The sequence below is a fragment of the Phaseolus vulgaris genome, chromosome 7, assembly GCF_000499845.2.
Source record: "Phaseolus vulgaris cultivar G19833 chromosome 7, P. vulgaris v2.0, whole genome shotgun sequence".
NCBI classification, from domain to species: Eukaryota; Viridiplantae; Streptophyta; class Magnoliopsida; order Fabales; family Fabaceae; genus Phaseolus; species Phaseolus vulgaris.
Window position 1 is genome coordinate 1,040,757 of NC_023753.2, and position 21,346 is coordinate 1,062,102.

Genomic DNA, 21,346 nt, shown 5'->3' on the forward strand with positions numbered 1-21,346 from the left:
TGATGAAACAGTATTCCAAGCTTTTGCATCGTCGGAATCGTCCGTGACAATAAAAATGGAAAACAAAAATAGCAAAAATAAATAGAATTTGACATGGTACTGAAAAAAAATTCAAGAGATACTGTCAAACAGGATATCTGCAAAGATGTTAATTTTGTTCTTTTAAGCAATATCTCCCATTTCCAAGGTTTTAGCCACAAATATAGTTTCTTCCTCCAGTGACGGTTACCTCAAGTATGCTTCCGGGGAAGAAATATTGGAAGTGTAGGAATTATACCTTCATGGATGTAAAGCATGGAGACACTGAGATACACTAGTTCTGAGTTGGGATTTTGTAAGGTAGTGAGATTCAGAGAAGGCCACTTCTGAGCAGATACATCTAAATCGGTCAGGGTTCACTCGGGAGAACATTGTAGAAATGATAAATCTCATCTTGGTCAATGACACCAACCTCTGTCGAGCAAGCAGAACAGCAAACTTGCTTGAATGTTTCAATGTTAGTTGAATTGGGGTCATGACTATCAAATCTTTCACTCCCTCTATTTCTTTTTCTTGATCTTGAAGTATTTTGCTTCAAAACCTTGTCATTCCCAATTTTGCAGTTTGTAACAAATACTGCCCTGTACTGGGTCAGATATTTTTCATGCCTGCAAGAAACTAAAGAAGGTCAGTCATTCAAATCATAAGTCACAACCGACAGGTTAGTCAAACCAGTTCCGAACAAATATTCCCAGGAACAAAACCAGCAGCACTTATTTACTTGATTTCAATGGAAAATGTCTCGAGTGAACAAGAATATTGTTTACTTGGATAGGATACCTATTAATAAGATGATATTGTTCTAAAGCAAACTCTAATTTGTGTGTCCTTTCTATCCATTTTCTATTTTATTTTGCAAAAGGTTCTTGTTTTTCATGGGCTTTTGGCATGTTACGAATTTGAATCACCATGGGACATGCTTCTGCAAGCTTCTTCTTCTCCAACACCTCTTGAGTTGATCAAGATACTTCCAACCTTCTAAGATTTACAAAAGTAATAATAAATAATTGCTCTGGGTGAAAATAAATCATTTGTTCAATCTACCAATATAATAATTCCTTATGTTAGTTTACGTGTGTATATATATATATATACATATACATATACATATATATGGCCATGCAACCAAAACAGTAACTCAAGTGTGTACCTCTGACATTCGAGGCAGAGGGTTGTGAAGCAAGCAGGGCAACTAAGCACAGCATCAGAGACAAGTCCTTGTCTCTTTTTATGAATCCACTGTTCATTCTTATCATCAAGATTTGGGTCATAAAACTCTGGTTTGGTTGTGTAGTCTATTTCGTCATCATCAGAAACTGGTATTAAAATTAAATAAAGAAAAATTATATTGTTAGCTTAATGCTGGATCACCTGTTGCAAATTCTGCTGGGACTTTATGATAGTAAAGAAAGGACACGTTTCCAGCTATAATCTACCAGAAGAATGATTATAATGACAGCATTGAGGCCTAAACCTATTGCATCCAGCAAACACATATTCCAAACTACCGCTCAACCCCAGTGGCTCGTAGAACACAGTTTTAAGCCAAAGAATAAACTACAAAATGCAACATGTACAAACATCATGCAACTTATTGGGGAAAAAAGAATTTAAAGGCATATCAATTGTAAATTATGTGTACGGAGTTCATAGATGCCACATTGAAAATGCTGACTTGAATAGTGATGATAAAAACTTCAAAGCAGATAGTAAAAAAAGCAAACAAGGGTACAATTAGAAAACTGTGACTGATTAACTTAAAACATCAATACATGCCAAACACACAATTTGTGAAAGAACTGGACTAAACCATCTGGTTTGATTTATAGACCAGTGATTGGTCAGGAATTGGTTAAACTAGTCTGGAGAACTTTGTTTTTATAGTGGTGATTATTTTCAAAATGAGCTCATATAATATACTGCTGTCTTGAGTTCTTTTCATTTTCTTAATGAGATAGATGACATCGATTAAAATAATATGTCGTGTTATGGACATATTAGTGTTATTCTTAATATTTTGAACTTATGACTGTTAAATCTATTAACCTAAATACCTTGTTGTATTATTTGATTATGAATGTATATCACTTTATCAGTATACTCCTTTATCATTCAATAAATTATAAAAACCAAATATATATTTAATTATCAACCTCGGTAGGATCTTTGAACGTATTTCCCAGTTCAGGTGTACTTAATAGGCTTTCACCAGTCTTTAAAAAGCATGCATAATACAACTGGTATGTGAACAAGGATTTCTTTAATGTATTCCCCCTGGAAAGACACTAAGAAATAAAAATAAAGTCTGACAAGTACAGATATTTAATATCTTGAATCTTGTTTTGGTGCAGTGATATCTTGAATCTAAAAACATATGCTAGTTTGTACTCTAAGTAATTACAATGACTAATAAATGCTATCTTTATTTCTTAAGAAAATATAAAAGTGAGTCAAATACTCAAAGGTAATTGACAACAGCCAAGAGAAAAGTTAAATTATGTTCAAGATACTTGAAGTGACTATTTGAACCTGCTCCTTTCTCAGCTTCGTTTCCAACATAAAGCCTCTTAAAAAAAGTTCTTGCATCAGCTTATTAATCTAATCATGCCCATTTGGCTACAATATCCGACCAAGGTATGATCCAAACTCTATTATCCGTCTTCAACTACAATCATTCTACTATTCAAAAACAGTTAGTGAATTAAAGTGCCAAATGAGAGATTCAGATTGCAGATTCAGATTGCAGATTCAGTTAGCATAACTGCGTTCACTATTATTTGAAGAAAACCGTATTTTAGGGCAAAACATCTTCTAATCCCGAGTCTCACCAACACAATAGGGTTAGCAGTGATGAGTCCTCTTCAAACAAGAAAGCATCTAGCTAAACTACAAAGTAAATAGTTATCATGTGTAAAAAGTCATTGCATGCAAGTATCTGGTCTTCAATCGCAGAAAATTCATAACACCTCGCATCAAATTTCAATACGAGCATCAAGATTGGGTGAAACAAGCGATAAGTGTTAAAAAATAATCTGTTCATTTGACATTGAACCAGTGAACTAAACCTATTCTGATGAAATGAACACACAAAATCATTAAAATTATAAAAAAAATCGAAAGTCCTCAATTGATAATTATGAACTCCAACGTTTTCCATTTTCAGTTGAAGTAGTGAGAAGAAGAACGTAAGTGAAAAAGGAAAAGCAGCAAAACGTTAAGATGGCGAAATTCGTTACCAGTTTTTTGCGAATTGGTGGGTGAATGTGTGACAGTGTTGTCTCTTACTCCATCATCTTCTTCCATCTTTCTCTCGCTCAAACTCTATCCAAATATTCAACACACACAAACAAATTGAACCAACCCCAGTCTATATTTTTTTTTCTTCTAAAACGGCTATATATGGAGGGGTGCTTCTTCCTGCACCCCTACATTTTTCTTCCAACACCTCTGTATTCTTTAAAATATTAAAATTATTGTTAATAATTTTGGTTAATTCTGGAATAAAAGTTAAGTGTTTCGTAAGTAAAAAATGTTACTGAAAGACAAAAAGTCATTCAAGAATATCATTTTTCGAACACATTTTTTTATTTCATTAATGATAAATCCATAATTCATAAAATGGTGTTCAGAAAGTACGTTCTGGAAATATTCTGAAAAGAATAATCTGAAAGTTCTTTTTAAAAAGGATAAAATGGTCTTTTTCTAAAAATTGAGGTGCAAGAAGTCATTTTTGAGGTGCAGGGAAAAACGCCCTATGTGGAGCTATTAAAGCCCGATATGATTGGACCTCGGCCCAAATTATATTGCGCAACTAAGAGATAAATCAATCACAGCAAATTCTTACTACACGTCCATAGTTTCTTGTACCACCCCATATTTTTAAAAATATTAAATTTGTCTATTTCAAAATTTATAATTCGAAATATAATTTTTTTTAATTCCACATTCAAGAATACAAATTTTTATATTTGAGATTGTAAAATTTAGAATATAAAATTTATATTTAAAATTAAACAATCCATAATACAGATTTATATTTCGAATTGTTTTCTACGAAACCCATTCTGTTTGTACTCTGAGTTTAGCTCTTTAGATTGATGTTCTAAGTTTAGCTCTTTGGATTGATGTTTTCTTTTCCCTAATATTTTTTAAATAAAATGTCAAAATTATTTTTGGATGGCCTGTAAAATTTATAATTTGGAAACTAGTTTATCTAAAGTATAACAAAAAATATATTACAAAATGTGCAATACATTAAAACATAATGCCAATAAAAAGAAGTATTAAAACATAAAGAAGATGCTATGAACATATAAGGGGTGGTGGCGCAGTTGGCTAGCGCGTAGGTCTCATAGCTTCTGAGTGATCCTGAGGTCGAGAGTTCGAGCCTCTCTCACCCCATTATTCATTTTGCCCAAAATTAAGTTATGTAGCATATGTTTCCATCTTTCTTTTGGAATATTTTTCACGAAATTTAAAAAGTTTATTATTTATTTTTGTAATTATGATAAAAAATTATTATAAGATAAATTTAAATTTTTAAAAAATTAATATATTTTTATTTTTTTAAAATTATGTTAAAACTGTATTAAAATTAGAATTGTCAGAAATTTAACAAAATATTTTACCAATATATACTCTATAAGTTTCTTAAGGTATTCATTACATTTATTCGAGGGACACACCACAAGTTTTAACTGAAGAAATATTACAATATGAATAATTTTTTTTAAAAAATTATCCTTTGTAATAATTACATTATTTGATTGAATCAATTATTTGAAAACAACATTCAAAATGTAACTTTATATAATTAAATTTATAATATTTAAATACATATTAGTCGGATATCCGTGTGATACATCAAAGGAGAATATAAGAGAAATAATAACAAGTATTAAATTTAGATAAAAATAAAAATACATCTATAAGCTAATAATATAATAATAATAAGTATCAAATAAGAATAAAAAATTACTTATAATAAAGTAAAATATATTAAAGAAAATATGTGCAGATAAAAAAATATATGATATTTATTGATTGAACACAAATGGATAGACAATTATTTAATTAATAAAAGTTGAAGACAATTTATTACATATTCAAGATCAATTTTACGCAAACAATAGGAATTATCTCAGTAAATGATTATAATGTTACGATTATTTGCTTTCAATTTTTTTTATCAAATTATAGATTGGCAACATGATGGGGACTTATAAGAGTTTATTTTTTATAAATTTAAATGTGTAACATATATTTAGAGAAAATTGATTATTTTTATTTACTTCATAATTACATTTTTTTTCTATCACCATTTTATTTTTATTTTATTTTCAAAATTTGATTTTTATTTATTTTTAAAAGATTTAGGTTGAAAAAGTAAGAAATATATAAATTGAATTTAAGGTTTAGGATCACGACCCTTTGTGAGACTTTATATTATTAGTTCTACCTGATAAATATAGTATGGTATCGAAACCATATTAAAGAAAAACCAAATAAAATTAGAAAATTTAAAAATAAAAGTTAACTTTTTTTTTATCAAAAAGTTATATAAATAGTTGTTTTACATTTAAATTTATAAAGAAACTAACCAACTAAGCAATCATCGTCTTGCCATGTATCATTTGATTAAAAGAAAATAATTAGGTAGAATATTATGATAATTTGTGGAGATAACTCTGATGGTTCGTATAAAATTGATATTAAATTTGTGGTTAGTGATCTTTAACTATAACTAAAACTGATCAACCACCAAATTTGGCATCTGATAAGTAAATCCTACTTAATCATGTCTACTTCTAAAGTAACATGAGTTATATGATCTGGAAAAAATAATAACAAAAATAAAACATAGGCTGAAATAATAAATATATGCATATCCAAACATGTAACATTTTATACAATTAACAAAAAAGCAAAGCTTTATAAAATAATAAGTTTTGAAATAAATATAATCTCCTCATTTTAAGTGTTCAATACATTAAACTTTTTATAGAAAGTGAATTAAAAAGATTAAAATGTATAATTTCCTTATTAAGCTTTTTTTATTATTATTATGCAGTTATGGACTGCTGCTTCTTACACTAACTTCCATAAGTGTTCTTATTCAGTTATGAACTGCTTCTTCTCACACATACGTGTTCTTAACTCACCTACATAAATTTATGTGTTCCAAAAATATTCTTCTGTAGAAAAAAATTAAAACATAGCTTATATTACGAATTATGTAATCTGAAAGGTTTTTTTTCAATTCATAATCCGAAAACTTATTTTCAGATTCGTGATTAACTACATAATCCGAAAAAGATATGACATGATCTACAGTTACACTTTAAGCAAATTAATTTGATGGTTGTGATGAGACACTGTTGTTTAAGGTGTGAAGTGGGCGTTGCTATCAATTATAAATACTACCAAATACTGTCAACCATATATTACTGTACAACTTTATGAAACGGATATAATATAAAGGGTTATCGTTTTCCCACGCCTTCTTCCATGCTATACACAAAGAATTACTTCTCCAACAATGCTCTCAAATATACCCTTACTATTACTATTCTTTTTTAAATTTTCTTCTCATTTTTACTAATAAAAAACATGTATAATATTTTGTAGACACAAACACAAAAAGGAAATCTGATATTTCATAGAAACTATGAAATGTTGCATTAAAAATATCATAAATTTCTTATAAAATGTATCTTATATTAAAAACAAGAGTATCCAAACTTTTATAATTTCATATTTACATTTCATAGTAAGTACAAGTCTTGTAAAATAAAAAAGATTAGGTTTCTTATAAAACTAAAATCTTATATTTGAACTTAAACTTTTGATTAGGACCCTTGCATGGAGATGCCATTGGCGTGTCTATTAATGAAGGCTTATTTCCTAATTGGGCTGGTAAAGAAGTGGGTAACAGACTCTAAAACGGTTAAAATAAAAATTTCGAAATTAAAACGTTTTATACAGACATAGGAGAAACATAACCATGACTAAATATTGCATAAAAGATGATCAATATTTGAAGTTTGGAAGATGATCTGTACAAAATAACGCAGTACCTAAAGTCTCATTAATTGCGAGCTTTCATGCAATCCCCTTTGATCGAACAGAGTTCATGTTCATGGCCACGGAAAATAACATCTCTTACAATCCTCCTCACAAGGACTCCTGCAAACATGCCAACGATAGTAATCTATTCACGGAACCCTTAGCTGCACAAGATAGTTTCCAACAAGAGACAATACCTGCACATACAAACTAACTTTCAGCACTTCATATCAGCATACACCTTCATAATCATCCAAAGAACAAACATAAAAATTAAGAACCAAACATCGACACAATTATGTAACAATTTTATGGCCCAGTATAGACAGAAACAATCATCAAGCAATACATTAGATTGTTCCATAGAGTGCAAAATATTCAATATTCCAATCTAGTTTGGTTCTACGAAGGGAACAAGTACAATTCATTCAGTCTTTTTAAAAATTTCCTACCAACATCAAAATTGAGTGAGGCTTTAGTGGAAAATAATCCATTCCATTTCACCATGACGTTGCAAAGCACTAGTGAATCTTCATGCTTGAATCAATTGAACATTTAATTGCTTTCAATATCCTAAATTCTGTTTACCTTTCCCTTCATCCCCACTTCATTCTATGAAACACAGTTTTAATTAAAAAATAGAGAAGGAAAACCCTTTTATATAGAAGTGCAAGATCCCATAAGTAAACAAAATAGTTAGTTCAGAACTTTAAACCTCTTCCTCTTTATTCCCGCATACACCACTTCTTTGTGCAAGAGTGCGGGACAAGCAGCTCCATGGTCAAAAGCTCTCAACAAGAGTTACCATTACAAACGGTACATTGTAAATCGATGTCAGATAGAAATATTAAGAAAAAGGAGCTATAAACCTGGAAACTACACAGAATATAAACAGTTTAACAAACTATTCAGATGAAGTTCAGATCATTAACACCCCAAATATAGAAATGACCATAAAATGAGAATATACAGAATAAGTTTTTAAAAACACCAAGAATAACGATAACCAACTCAATGGCTCGCAGATTGGCTGAAGTACAATAAGACATGTTTATTTTCATGAGCATTAAAAGCCTTGTCACTCTCGGTAAGAAAGAAGGCACGGAAATTAATTTCCAATGACCTTATGAACAATCAACAGAAGTCAAAACACCTAACAAGCTAAACCCACATGCTTAAATGCCACAAATTGTCAATTATACTACAAAACCAGAACATTGAGTCCTAAATGCAATCAAAACCAACGTGTTTCAAATCAAAGTAAAACAAATAAAGCACACAACCAATAATAAAACAAGAACTACTTACACAAATTTCAATCCCAACTTTCCCATCCCCTTTCGGCATTGTCCTGCACCGAGTCACCTCCATCAGAAGGAGGCCGCAAAAATATTCTAACAGTCCTGTGAACAGCTCTATTATTTCCCCCTCCCGCGCCACTGCCACTGCCACTATCGCTCACATCAGACCTCGACCCACCACCACCACCACCACCACCACCACCATCGCCACTGGCCCGTGGCCGATTCTCATATTCGGAGTCATCGGTGGGCAGTTCATACCGACACACAGGGCACGAGTTATGCAGCCGGAGCCAAGGAATCAAGCAGTCAGCGTGGTAAGCGTGCCTGCACGGCATCTGCTTCACCTGCGTGTCCTTCTCGAACTCGTCCTGGCAGACCGCGCATTGGTTCATCTCCGAGTTCAGCAACTCGTCGTCGACGGTGACTGTGGGGAGATTCTCGATGGCGTCCTTGGCGGCTGGCGGCGTGCCGTAACGGTTGGGATCGTTGTCGGCGAGGAGCTGAATCAACTGCTCAAAGCCGGGGCCGAGGTAGTAGTCGCCAAGGTTGGCCGGGGAGCGAAACCAGTTGTCGGAAGGGTGGCCGAAGGAGAATTGAATGTTGGCGCCGTCAGCGCGAAGGCTCTGAAGGTAGTTCTGGAGGTAGGTCCTCGGGTCGAACATGTCGGCTTCGCGGCGGGTCCTGGAACCGGAGTTGAGCAAGAGAGGGAGCATGGAATCGATCAAATCGAACGGAAATTCGGGATCCAAAGATTCTCCACCACTCTCATGGACAAAATTAGGGTTATGGCTATGGTTGTTAGGGTTCCATTCTTCCACGAAACCTTCCAGACAGATCGGGCAGAACGGTTCCGACTCATCGGTGCACGTGATCCTCTGATTGCACACGTGGCAGAAAAATGGCTTCCCACCGTCCCCGCCGGAAGACATCATTGGTCGTCTTCTTCGTCGTCGTTAATCGCAACGCAACCTCTCCTTTTCTCTGGTTTCGTCTTTTTCTCTCTCTAACTGATTGAGGAAGATCTCTTTCTATATAACTGGGCGGGCCCATTTTATTGGGCCTGACCCAAAAATACGGCAGATTCTCCTTGCACAATACCATTTTTTACTTACACCTATCACTTGTGTGAAATGTTCTGTGTGTCCTTAATGAACAATGTAAAATGTGTATTGTATTCTTAATGAAATAAAATCTAGGTTTCACTACAACAATGCATTCCCCTATCGTAAGCCTTATGCACCCAACTTTATGTACCTAAGTCACAACGACACCAACACACCACTGAGTTCCTAAGGCACGACGGAGAGGAGGAGAAGAGTTGTGGTTGTGATAATTGATATGTATTGTAGTGTAGTAAGTTTTTACAAACGGTGTGATTTCTGGATATCTATATCCGAAAGTGTTTTTTTATTCCAGACGTACATATCCGGAGTTGTATCATATGCTTATGTTCGGAAGGTTATAGTTAATTTTTTACCTCTAGATATGGACATCCGTAATCAAAGAGTACAGTTCTGGATGAAAATATTCATAGGCAAACATGATACTTTTGGATATTAATATCCGTAGACAAACATGACACTTTTGGATACCAATATCCGTATGCAAAACAGACACTTTCAGATGCCAATTTTTTGTAGACAAATATGTGACTTTCAGATATTAGCATCTATACGCAATATGTGACAAAGACAAAGTTGGGTTTAAAAAGTTATGTTGGGTGGATATAAAAAATACATGGTGTTGGGAGAAATTGCCAAAAAAATAGTTCGGCCCATGAAATGGAAATGGATATTAGAATAGATATTTATATTTATAGTTACTTTGTGCTCCTTAAGAGAATCATCTTCTTCTGGAAACGATCCTCTTCAGTAGATTATGTGTAGTCTCATTTCGAAGTCACACTGTCACTTGCCACATCTCCCTCTGCCACCCACTCGCACGAGGTAGGGTTTAGGGTTTTTCAGTGTTGTGTTTTAGGTGTATGTGTGTGTATGTATGTATGGTTCGCTGATTCATTCCGTTGTGTTTTGTTTGTGTAGCAATGGAATTGCGAGGGTGAGGATGAGTGGGAGAATGGAGGTGGTGTGCAGGGGAATGTTGAAACCGAGGAAGTTCATGCAGAGGAGGAGGAAAATGGAGGTTTTCAAGGACCTTGCGGATGAAGCTGACCAGAAGAATTGGAGGAGAATCATGACTGAAATCGAGGAGTCCGGTTCTGCTGTTTCTGTTCTCTCTTCTGAGAAGATTAGCAACCAGAGTATTCCTAAAAACCTTGTCGTTGGTACCTTGATTAGGTTTAAGCAACTCAAAAAGTGGAACCTTGTCGCTGAGGTGTACAGTTCATCTGTTCCTTGTTGTGTGATTGTTTGGTTTTACTTGTAAGCGATTCTAACTTGTTTATTACGCGGTTCTCTAGATTCTTGAGTGGCTTCGGACTCAAAGCTGGTGGGATTTTGGTAAGATGGATTATTTCATGCTTATCACGGCATATGGGAAGCTGGGAGACTTCAATGGTGCTGAGAAGATCTTAGCTTTGATGAATAAGAATGGGTATGCACCAAATGTTGTATCTCAGACTGCAGTTATGGAAGCATATGGAAAAGGAGGCAGATATAACAATGCTGAAGCGATATTCCGAAGGATGCAGAAATGGGGTCCTGAACCTTCTGCTGTAACATACCAGATAATACTTAAAACATTTGTTAATGTATGCATTCATCTTTGTATTTAATCCTATACACTTTTACTTATGAGTTTAAACATGGAGGTTGGTGGGTGGGGCTTACAGGTTATGATAATTGTTCCAATGACCATGATTGTTCAACAACAACAGATCTCTCATGTTGGGATAACTATGTTGAACTCGGTGTACATTTCTTAAATATTTTACAGACTGCTATTGAGTCTCTTGACTTTCAGTTTCACATTTATATTGATTCACTTACAGGGGAACAAGTTTAAAGAAGCTGAAGAAGTATTTGACCGTTTACTGAATGATGAAAACTCACCTTTGAAACCAGACCAGAAGATGTTTAACATGATGATTTATATGTTTAAAAAGGCTGGAAGTTATGAAAAGGCCCGTAAGGCATTTGCGCTGATGGCTGAACGAGGAATTGAACAATCTACAGTAACTTATAATAGCTTGATGTCATTTGAAACAAATTACAAGGAAGTTTCGAACATATATGATCAGGTATTTTGTGCATGTTTATCATAGACAACATTCCTTTCTGAAGGCTGAACAAACATAATACTTTAACATCATATTATATTTATCATTTCCAAATGAGGAAGAAACTGGTTGTGACTAAATTGTGTAACAAAAATGGTCTTGTCATATTCTACACGAACAATAACATGTTTAGGTACTTCAATTAAATTTTAAATCTCCTTCTTCATACAAGATAACCCATACTTCTTAAATATAGACTCAATTTTCAACTGTTTTGGCTTTGTACTTTTCTTGTATAGGTACAAACAGTCTCACCTTTCTCCACATGGAGGATTTGTTGTAGATTTAATTTCTGCAAGTAGATTATTTGAAATCTGTTTCGGTTTGCAAACCTTTCTCCATGCTAGTTCAGTCAGTTTTTGATTAAATTATGAGAATGGTGAAATTAAATCCTTGCACACAATAAGCACTAATATTGTCAACATTTTCATGGACATAATGTATTTAATCTTAGGTATTTTCAAGACTTTCCGTTAGTTTTCATCTTGTTTCTCTGTCCTCCCTTTAATTTCTTGCTTATAATTAATTCATCAGATTTTGAAGTGAATGCCTAATTTTAGATGCAAAGAGCTGATCTCAGACCAGATGTTGTGAGCTATGCCTTACTCGTAAGTGCATATGGGAAGGCCCGGAGGGAGGACGAAGCGTTAGCTGTATTTGAGGAAATGCTTGACGCTGGAGTCAGGTATGTCAGGGAATAAAACTATTAATGCGAAGAATGAATAGCAAGCTAGATAATTTAAGTTGTTATCAGCTTCGTTATTAGTAATTACTTGATGGGATTTTTAGTAGCCTACTAGTCACGTATTCAAATAACTGGTATCACATGCGTGCATTATAGGGTTTTACTTTATCTACTAAATGATCATTATTTTTATTATTATAGAAGTTACCATATTCTCCTCTTTTTCACAGGCCAACTCGGAAAGCTTACAATATTTTACTTGATGCATTTTCTATATCGGGAATGGTGGAGCAGGCTCGGACCGTGTTTAAGAGTATGAGAAGGGATAGGTGAGTAGCATTTCCTTTCTTCTTCAGTGTATTGGGGGTTACTGGTTCTAGTTTTTTTCCTGGGAAGAAAAACACATTCACAAGTACAACAGTAAGGGAAAAACAATGGGGGAATAAAAGATGTGAGGCAAATTACAAAATGAAAAGCCCAATCAACAGCCAAGTCAAATCAAACGTAGACTTAGACCCATAGCCCTCCCAAGTCAACGAATACTATTGTTCACTAACGATTAAGGAGGATCTAATGTAGTAAATAAGAAAAAAAATGAAATTTATGTAAAATACCTTTTCTCCATGAAAGCGCAGATCGTCTGAAAGGCCAAATACCAATGATGGATTGTGAGCGAATTACCATACTGGTTTCTGAAATGAAAGTGTCAATTGCTTTAAATTCTGATTTTTAAAATCTTCTTTTAGTCAGACTTTGCAGAAAGTCATTCACTAGTCTTTTTATACTTCAATTTTCACTAACAATGAAATTTAAGGACTAAAGGGAACAACTTTTTGTAAGGCCAGGGACATAATGAGATCATGCACGAAAGTAGCCGATGGCATAATGTTGGAGACTTATCCAGGAGTTAATTAGTAGATAATGGTTTCAGGTGTGATCAGAAATAAACAACAAACATTTCTTATGATCATTTTTTGAATATCAGATGTCATACATTCCAATGAGTCCAAATGGAAAAGCTTGTCTCTTGATGGATTGAGATGAATGGGGCAGTTGGTGTTTGCTAACATAAATCCAAAAACACTATTAAAATTCATGTACCAAATGAAATAGAATTTGAGAAAATGTTCCTGTCTATATTATTATTTAGTGCACAACACTGAGTCTTCTTCTCGTATACTTTCCCACGCAGATACTTTCCAGATCTTTGCTCATACACTACCATGTTATCAGCTTATGTCAATGCATCTGATATGGAGGGTGCTGAGATGTTTTTCAAAAGATTGATACAAGATGGTTTTGAGCCTAATGTTGTTACTTACGGAACCTTAATTAAAGGGTATGCTAAGACAAACGATCTTGGGATGGTAATGAAAAAGTACGAAGAAATGCTTGAGCGGGGAATAAAGGCCAATCAGACAATTTTGACTACTATCATGGATGCATATGGAAAAAGTGGAGACTTCGACAGTGCTGTTCATTGGTTTAAGGAAATGGAGTCTAATGGAATCTCTCCCGATAAGAAAGCTAAAAATGTTCTTTTATCTTTAGCAAAAACTGATCTTGAAAGGGAAGAGGTTAATGAGCTGATAGTGCATTTCAGTGAAAATAAAAGTTTACCAAATATTAATGGCGTTGTTAGATTTGATGAGGAAGATGAAGAAGATAATTATGAACATTTTGATGATGAGCTGGCCAAGGCTTATGATGAACATGTCGCAGAGGTAAGTTGATGGGTCTCAGATACTACAATTTTTGTACACTATGTAATTGTGGGGTCCTTGTATTTTGTGGTATTATCAAGCAGTTGAAAGTATTAACACATACCATACTCCATATATCAAATATGGTAGTCATTGGGAAGTAAACACATGATGGCCTTATGTCTCATCATCCATTTTTTGTTCACCATATCTTGACTACTTAGCATGTTCTGTTTTGTTTTGCCTTTGTTCATAGAACTCAGATAACATTTATTCCAAATGCATTATCAGTTAATGCAGTGAGTTCATCAGTTACTCAAATATGCCTATGCTTTTGAAATAATTAATGAAACTTATGCTGAATGTTTTTTTGTTTTGTTCTTGAAACTGGAATTGAAGTTTAAATTTCAATTTAGTCAGAATTGGAATTGGTTTGGAATCATAAATACATTTTGGTATCTAAAACTAAGGGTACTATGGAATAAAATTATGTATGGTTTAAAATATATATCAATGAATTTGTTAATGTACATGGTGGCAGCCACCATCAAATTATGAACATCTACTAATAGCTAAATATTTGTTAATGTCTAAAGGTTTTGATGTAGTTTTACAACAAACATTAAATAATTAAAATATGAATTAAAATAGGAATATGTACGGATAATGTTTTGTTATGGGTTATACACAAGTAAGAGAAAGATGAATGCATAAATTTTGGATTACTACATTATATTTTCTAAGAATGAGAATGACTTGAAGATATATATCCTTGAACTTATTGGGAGTCAATGAAAGGAAAAATATATTTAAATACATAAAATATCAATGGAGATATTAACACGTTCATCTAAACAATAGTTGTTTATGGAATTTTAACATAGGAAACATTTTTCTCTGTTTGAAGCCAAAGTTGAGGGAAGATGAAATTTATAGATTAAAATAAATATTATTATTATTATTATTATTATTATATTTTAAGTTTATTGTACTTACGAAATAAAAATTAATGTTGGTTAAAAATTAGGCCTTGTTTTTAAAGAACTAAATTTAGTCAAAATGAGATCATATATAACAGTGATTATGTTTGCCATAGTCTCAATAACATTACTTATTGTTAACATCAACTTTGTAATGAAGCTTGAATAGTTAAAAGAATTTAATATAGTGGAAGTTGAGGAATTATAACCAATGTTAATTTATGAACATATAAATTGATTGTCAATTAAATTTCCTTAAATTATAAAGAGATTACATCATTAATTATAAAAAAATTTAATGTTAGACATCATTAATTAATGGTCAAAATAAACTATTGTCTATAAAACATTGATTCTATAAATTTTGAGTAACTAGTTCTTATCTTAAATCCTTAAAATAACATATTAGTTTTAACTGAAAAAACAATATACATAAATTAGGATATTAATAACATGATAGATAATTAAATTACTTAAAAAGATATAATATTGTTAGACAAGTTATTTCATTGATATAACACATTGTCATTTGTTAGATGTTATTTTTAGCATATTTTAGATTATAAAACAAGAAATTATTTAATATCTTGTAGGAAAGGAAAGTTAAGAGAGAAATCAACTTAAAATATAAAGTTTGGAAAGATGGCTGGTGGAAGTTTTGTTAGTTCAAAAAATGGAAGACAATATGAAAGTAAGATCACAATGTATGTGTTGGTGACATGTTTTGTAGCAGCCATGGGTGGTCTACTGTTTGGTTATGATCTTGGAATTACGGGAGGAATCACTTCCATGGAAACATTCTTGATCAAATTCTTTCCTAGTGTTTACAGACAAATGAAAGATGAATCCAACCATGATAGTCAATATTGCAAATTCAACAACCAACTCCTTACTTTATTCACTTCTTCTTTATATCTTGCTGCATTAGTAGCTTCTTTCTTTGCTTCCACCACCACAAGAATGATGGGATGCAAGACCTTAATGTTTGCAGGTGGTTTGTTTTTCCTTCTTGGTGCATTGATCAATGGTTTTGCCATCAATATTCAAATGCTCATCATAGGTCGTTTATTGCTTGGTTTTGGCGTTGGATTTTGTAATCAGGTGAGACTTTGCATCCTAGTCAATGTTTTCAACTTTGGTTATATGAATATGAAGAATTTTTCATGATTTAACTAGTTTAACATTTCCTTTGTTTTATTATTTTATTACTATTTTCAATAGTCTGTACCTGTGTATTTATCTGAAATGGCTCCAACATCCATAAGAGGTGCACTTAACATTGGATTTCAAATGATGATCACAATTGGCATCTTGATTGCAAACCTCATTAATTATGGCACTGCCAAACTAGAATCTGGTTGGAGAATTTCTTTAGGTGTCGGTGCAGTTCCTGCATTTATGTTATGTGTAGGATCTCTTTTCTTAGGTGACACCCCTAACTCCTTAATTGAAAGAGGTAAGACAGAAGCAGCTAAGAAAATGTTGCAGAAGATTCGTGGCATGGATAATGTTGATGAGGAGTTCCAAGCCCTTGTTGATGCGACTGAAGCAGCCAAAGATGTGGAACATCCATGGAAAAACATTACACAACCAAAATATAGACCTCAACTCACTTTTTGCTCTCTTATTCCATTTTTCCAACAATTCACGGGCATCAATGTCATCATGTTTTATGCACCTGTCCTATTTAAAACTTTGGGTTTTGGTAACGATACTTCCCTTATGTCTTCTGTCATCACTGGAGGTGTTAACGTGGTTGCCACTTTTGTTTCCATTTTCTCTGTGGACAAGTTTGGGAGAAGGATATTGTTCCTCGAAGGTGGCATTCAAATGCTTATTTGTCAGGTAAAAATCTTAACTTAATCGATAAACAATGTATGTTACTTTAATATTTAAAAGATAACACTTTTATGACTTGAGTCATTTTCTACATGAACAACTAATTTGAAGGACATAATAATTTTTTTGTAGCTTGTTGTTGGAATCATGATTGCTTTGAAGTTTGGAGTGAGTGGTGAAGGCCATTTTAGTAGTGGAGAAGCTGCTATTCTTTTATTTTTTATATGTGCATACGTTGCAGCATATGCATGGTCATGGGGTCCACTAGGGTGGTTGGTTCCTAGTGAAATATGTTCTCTTGAGGTTCGATCTGCAGGTCAAGGCACTAATGTTGCTGTAAACATGTTATTTACCTTTATAATTGCTCAAGTTTTTCTACCCATGCTTTGTCACTTGAAGTTTGGTCTTTTCTTCTTCTTTGCTGGATTTGTGCTCATCATGACCATTTTCGTTGCCTTGTTTCTGCCCGAGACAAGAAATGTTCGAATTGAAGAGATGAATAAAGTTTGGAAGTCACATTGGTTTTGGAGTAAGTTCATTTCGAATGATGCAGTCACCGAAGCACATCCTCATATGACCACAGCTTGAATTGTCCAAGAATTTTGTTTAATTATACCAACAAAATTTCTATCATTTCTTACATGTAAATTGTAATGAAGTAATTCTTACTTTTTCTAATAAAATATATACTATGTTCAACAAAATTTTACTGTACTATGTATTTATATTAATTTTGAATATTAAATTACTTAAATTTGGCTCAATTTTGTATTTATATTAATTTGTATTATTAAATTATTTAAATCAATACTAAACCCTAAACATAGAATATCACATTATTATTTGATCAATACTAAACACAAAAAAATAATAATTAAAGATATGTTTTGATATTTCTGGAATGATACATGAAAGGAAAAATCTTACTTTCCAATTTATAAATAGAGATTTGATGTAAATTTGAATTCTCTTAAAACATTGCTTGAATCTTGCTCGATTTTTGTATTTAAATTTAATTTTAATGTTAAATTGTTTGATTCAGTAACATGTAAAAAGATTCAGTGAATATCTAAAAATTATTATTTGAGAATATACATAAAACACTAAGGATATGTTTGGATATATGTTGAAATGATATGCAAAGCTCTTCAATATATAAATAGAGATATGATGTAAAGTGTTCAGAATTATTTTTTACCTATGAAAAAAACACACAATTACTATGATAAGGGTAAAAGAATTAGGGAATAAAAGAAGTGAATTTAACCAGTGTGGTAGTTATTTAATGGATAATGGCTTTAAGTTTAATAAGAAGAAAACAATTATTTTATAACTTAGTATTTAAATATCATTTGTTGATGGATTGAGATTAATGAGCAGTTAGATTTACAAACATAAATCCAAACACACTAATAAAATCCATATACAAAAATGAATTAGAATTTGAGATTACATGTTATTGTTAATATTAGTGCACAAATTTTTATTTTTATTTTTTTCTTTGTATTAACACTATCTGTCAAGAACGTAAAGGTAGGATGAATAGTTGGTCAGATCTAGTATGGATTGTACATAGACGGTAGTTAGAGTCGATGACTCTCCTAGGGTTTCCTCATTTGGGATCATCCTGAGGAAGAGGATCAAGCTGACCCTTGTGAACAACTTGATGCACTATCTCCCTTCAACCCTTTGAGCGAAATGTGGCAAAAGGAAAAATAATCCATGGACCAACACCATTGTCTCCACCCCGTAAGAACTACGAGATCACCCCAAGGACGCCTTCGGCATCCGGAGGTCGCGGACCGACCATAGAACCCACTATCAAATTTTATTTATGGGTTTAGAATGAATGAGTTTCGACCTGAATAGAACAGAAATTTTTACAGCAGAAACAACATAAGATTGGGGGAGCAGAAATCCTTTTAGCACAAACTTCCTTCACTACATTATGCTGTATTTGCAGCTTCAGATTATACAACTGTTTAACCCTTAAGCCTGTTAAACTGTTTCATACAAGGCATGGAAACAAAAAGTCTCAACAGAACAAGTCAGAATTTTCAAACATGAATGAATGTGGTGATGACTATGAAACTGATATCGATTTCAACAAATCATCCACGTAGACTTTCAGTTTAGTTTTTGTAATTGCACCTTCCCTTCTGCTTTGAGGAACTTCTAGCCCGTTCTTGAAGAGTATTAATGTTGGTAATCCATAAACTTTATACTCTTCAATTAGCCTTGGGTTGGCATCATGATCAATCTTTACAACTGTTAATCGGTCTTCATATTCCTGCAATTTATTTGATAAAAGAAATTCAGGTGAGAAAAAAATTATGACCCTAAAGAACACTTCACACTGGTTTCTGGGAAAATCATGCTACTTGTTTCACATTCAGAGAAAATTCTGCTCCTTGAATCATAAATAAGAATGATACACAACCATAACTAATAGTCTCAAAAGCAACTTTTAGATTATTTCACTATGAGGAGTGTTGAGAAAACACCTTCCATTTCAAGAATTAGACTTTTAAGTAAAGTTATAAAACAGATTCAAATGATAAAGTTTACACATACTTATATATTAAGAAATGTTATTATCTCTAATTAACACGGAATTTCCAACATTCTAACACAATCTTTCTCCTATTAAATCACAAGTGAGATTCATTAAATATAATAAGTTTCACACAATTTTTTGAGATTTCTAACTACCAAATTCTAACACAATCTTTCTCCTATTAAATCACAAGTGAGATTCATTAAATATAATAAGATTCACACAATTTTTTGAGATTTCTAACTACCAAACGCTGATTCAAGGGCGTTGTAAACTCTTTTCAATGATGGAAAGTTTGATTTCTTCTCATCCTTTCAAACCAGGGAACATCTTTTTCAGTATGTACAGGAGCTGTTTGGACAAGCGAAACAAGTTTCTCTATAAGCACATGTAGGAAACAAGTTTCTTTCATATAATTTCTTCTTCTCAAGAACTATTTCTCATCTCTTCTTTCTCTTTTCATTATTGAATTCTAAATCTAACTCAATATCATAAAACCGACTTAGGAAATATTCTAAATTTTTAGTGCATAAAGATCTCCAACATTTTTTCTAAGAGTATTTATGAGAAAGCTCGTTCAATAGATCCTATGTAACTACTAACTCTTAAGAGAGCTTTGCGTGAAAAGTTACCAATCGAAGTGTTTCCATAAAACATTGAACGAGTTTGTTCATAAACTCAAAACATCTGTTACCATTTTTAGAAAAGGCAGAAAAACATGTTCAACACACACACACACATTAACCTGCATCAAGAATTCAGAATAGCAAGAAAATCATATCTTATGCACTCCAGCAACAAGAAAAACACGTGCAATCAAGAAAACCCCCAAAGAATGCACAAAGGTGGGTCACTAGCAGAACAATAGTAGCGTGGTGGCATTGGAAGCAAAAGAAAATGGGAATTCGAAAGAGAGAGAAAAAAGAAACCTTGGCGAGGGATTCCATAGCGGGAGAGATGAGACGGCAAGGACCGCACCAGGTGGCGACGAACTCAACCAGAACAGGACGGTTCGCCTGCAACACCGTCTCTTCGAATTGGCTCTCGTTAATCTCCGCCACGCCCGCAGCGCACGTCACCGTCAGTTGAGGAACCGCAGAGGAATGATTCCGGAATCTGGGTCTTGTTCTGCAAGACCAGAGCTTCTGCCTCGCCGTGACCGTCCATGAGTTGATAGGAACAGAGTACGAGGTTGATGCAGAAGCAGACACTGTACGCACCGGAACCGGAGGGAGTGACAGTCTCACGGCGTCCATGTGTTGAGAATGAAACGATAAAGGAAAGGAAAAGTTACGACCAAGAATCAACGTTTATTTAGTCTCTTTTCTCTTCCCCAATTACTTATTATATTATTATATATTTATATATATATATAAATAAAATATTCGTTAATTTGTGGCCACATATATAGATGGACTACACTGCATACACTTAAAAACACATTTTTAACAAACAAATAAATTAATATTTTAACTATTTTCATTTTAATTTTTAATTTAAAATATTATAATATTATTAAAGGGTTGTATAGTATTATTTACTATGAAGCTCGGAAACTCCTCTTAAATGACGTGCCGGTGTCCGATGATACCAGTAAGACACGTATCGGTGAAGTGTCCAATTGTCCAATTCAAAAACTATTTGTTAGATTTCTGACAATTCTAGTACGGTTCTAACACAATTTAAAAAAAAATACATTAATTTTCTTAAAATTCAAATTTTATTGTATAAATTGTTATTATGATTATAAAACTAAGAAACAAATAATTGTGAACCAGTCATGAAAAACATTTTTTTGCTCCAAAAATAATCTGAAATATACTTATACACATAAATCTTTATTGTCAATTTATATAATTCATAATTATATAATATATATATAGATTCGTGTACCCGTGTCTTACATTTTAGAGATTTTACGTATCTCCATATTCGT

At 33.0% G+C, this 21,346-nt stretch overlaps 5 protein-coding genes and 1 non-coding gene across 7 annotated transcripts; 3 read left to right on the forward strand and 3 right to left on the reverse strand.

The window, feature by feature from the left end:
- On the reverse strand, positions 1-3,430 carry LOC137828641 (uncharacterized). The gene is made up of 3 exons (XM_068635296.1): positions 3,276-3,430; positions 1,190-1,355; positions 1-647 (listed from the first exon to the last, which is right to left on the reverse strand). Exons 1-3 carry the CDS (start codon positions 3,340-3,342, stop codon positions 389-391), a joined length of 492 nt encoding a protein of 163 aa, XP_068491397.1. The 5' UTR covers positions 3,343-3,430; the 3' UTR covers positions 1-388.
- A 925-nt stretch (positions 3,431-4,355) lies between these two features.
- On the forward strand, positions 4,356-4,440 carry TRNAM-CAU (transfer RNA methionine (anticodon CAU)). Its single transcript is given in 2 exon segments — positions 4,356-4,393; positions 4,405-4,440. It is a non-coding gene; the product is annotated as a tRNA-Met (tRNA).
- A 2,591-nt stretch (positions 4,441-7,031) lies between these two features.
- On the reverse strand, positions 7,032-9,429 carry LOC137827726 (E3 ubiquitin-protein ligase RING1). Of its 2 annotated transcripts, none has more exons than XR_011083772.1 (2): positions 7,820-9,424; positions 7,032-7,301 (listed from the first exon to the last, which is right to left on the reverse strand). XR_011083772.1 is itself a non-coding variant. In XM_068634015.1 (2 exons), the coding sequence occupies exon 1, from the start codon at positions 9,338-9,340 to the stop codon at positions 8,420-8,422; it is 921 nt and encodes a 306-aa protein (XP_068490116.1). In that variant the 5' UTR covers positions 9,341-9,429; the 3' UTR covers positions 7,032-7,301; positions 8,413-8,419. The 2 variants fall into 2 exon arrangements, 1 of the variants encoding a protein (XP_068490116.1); XM_068634015.1 differs by having other exon boundaries at positions 8,413-9,429.
- An 800-nt stretch (positions 9,430-10,229) lies between these two features.
- Positions 10,230-14,242, forward strand: LOC137828265 (pentatricopeptide repeat-containing protein At3g59040). The gene is made up of 7 exons (XM_068634756.1): positions 10,230-10,354; positions 10,451-10,742; positions 10,828-11,118; positions 11,359-11,607; positions 12,207-12,331; positions 12,562-12,660; positions 13,524-14,242. The coding sequence occupies exons 1-7, from the start codon at positions 10,287-10,289 to the stop codon at positions 14,062-14,064; spliced, it is 1,665 nt and encodes a 554-aa protein (XP_068490857.1). The 5' UTR covers positions 10,230-10,286; the 3' UTR covers positions 14,065-14,242.
- A 1,393-nt stretch (positions 14,243-15,635) lies between these two features.
- Positions 15,636-17,452, forward strand: LOC137827866 (sugar transport protein 10-like). The gene is made up of 3 exons (XM_068634221.1): positions 15,636-16,115; positions 16,236-16,859; positions 16,986-17,452. The coding sequence occupies exons 1-3, from the start codon at positions 15,657-15,659 to the stop codon at positions 17,439-17,441; spliced, it is 1,539 nt and encodes a 512-aa protein (XP_068490322.1). The 5' UTR covers positions 15,636-15,656; the 3' UTR covers positions 17,442-17,452.
- A 1,321-nt stretch (positions 17,453-18,773) lies between these two features.
- LOC137827865 (thioredoxin X, chloroplastic) lies at positions 18,774-20,751 on the reverse strand. The gene is made up of 2 exons (XM_068634220.1): positions 20,340-20,751; positions 18,774-19,143 (listed from the first exon to the last, which is right to left on the reverse strand). The coding sequence occupies exons 1-2, from the start codon at positions 20,664-20,666 to the stop codon at positions 18,937-18,939; spliced, it is 534 nt and encodes a 177-aa protein (XP_068490321.1). The 5' UTR covers positions 20,667-20,751; the 3' UTR covers positions 18,774-18,936.
- Positions 20,752-21,346: the final 595 nt, after the last annotated feature.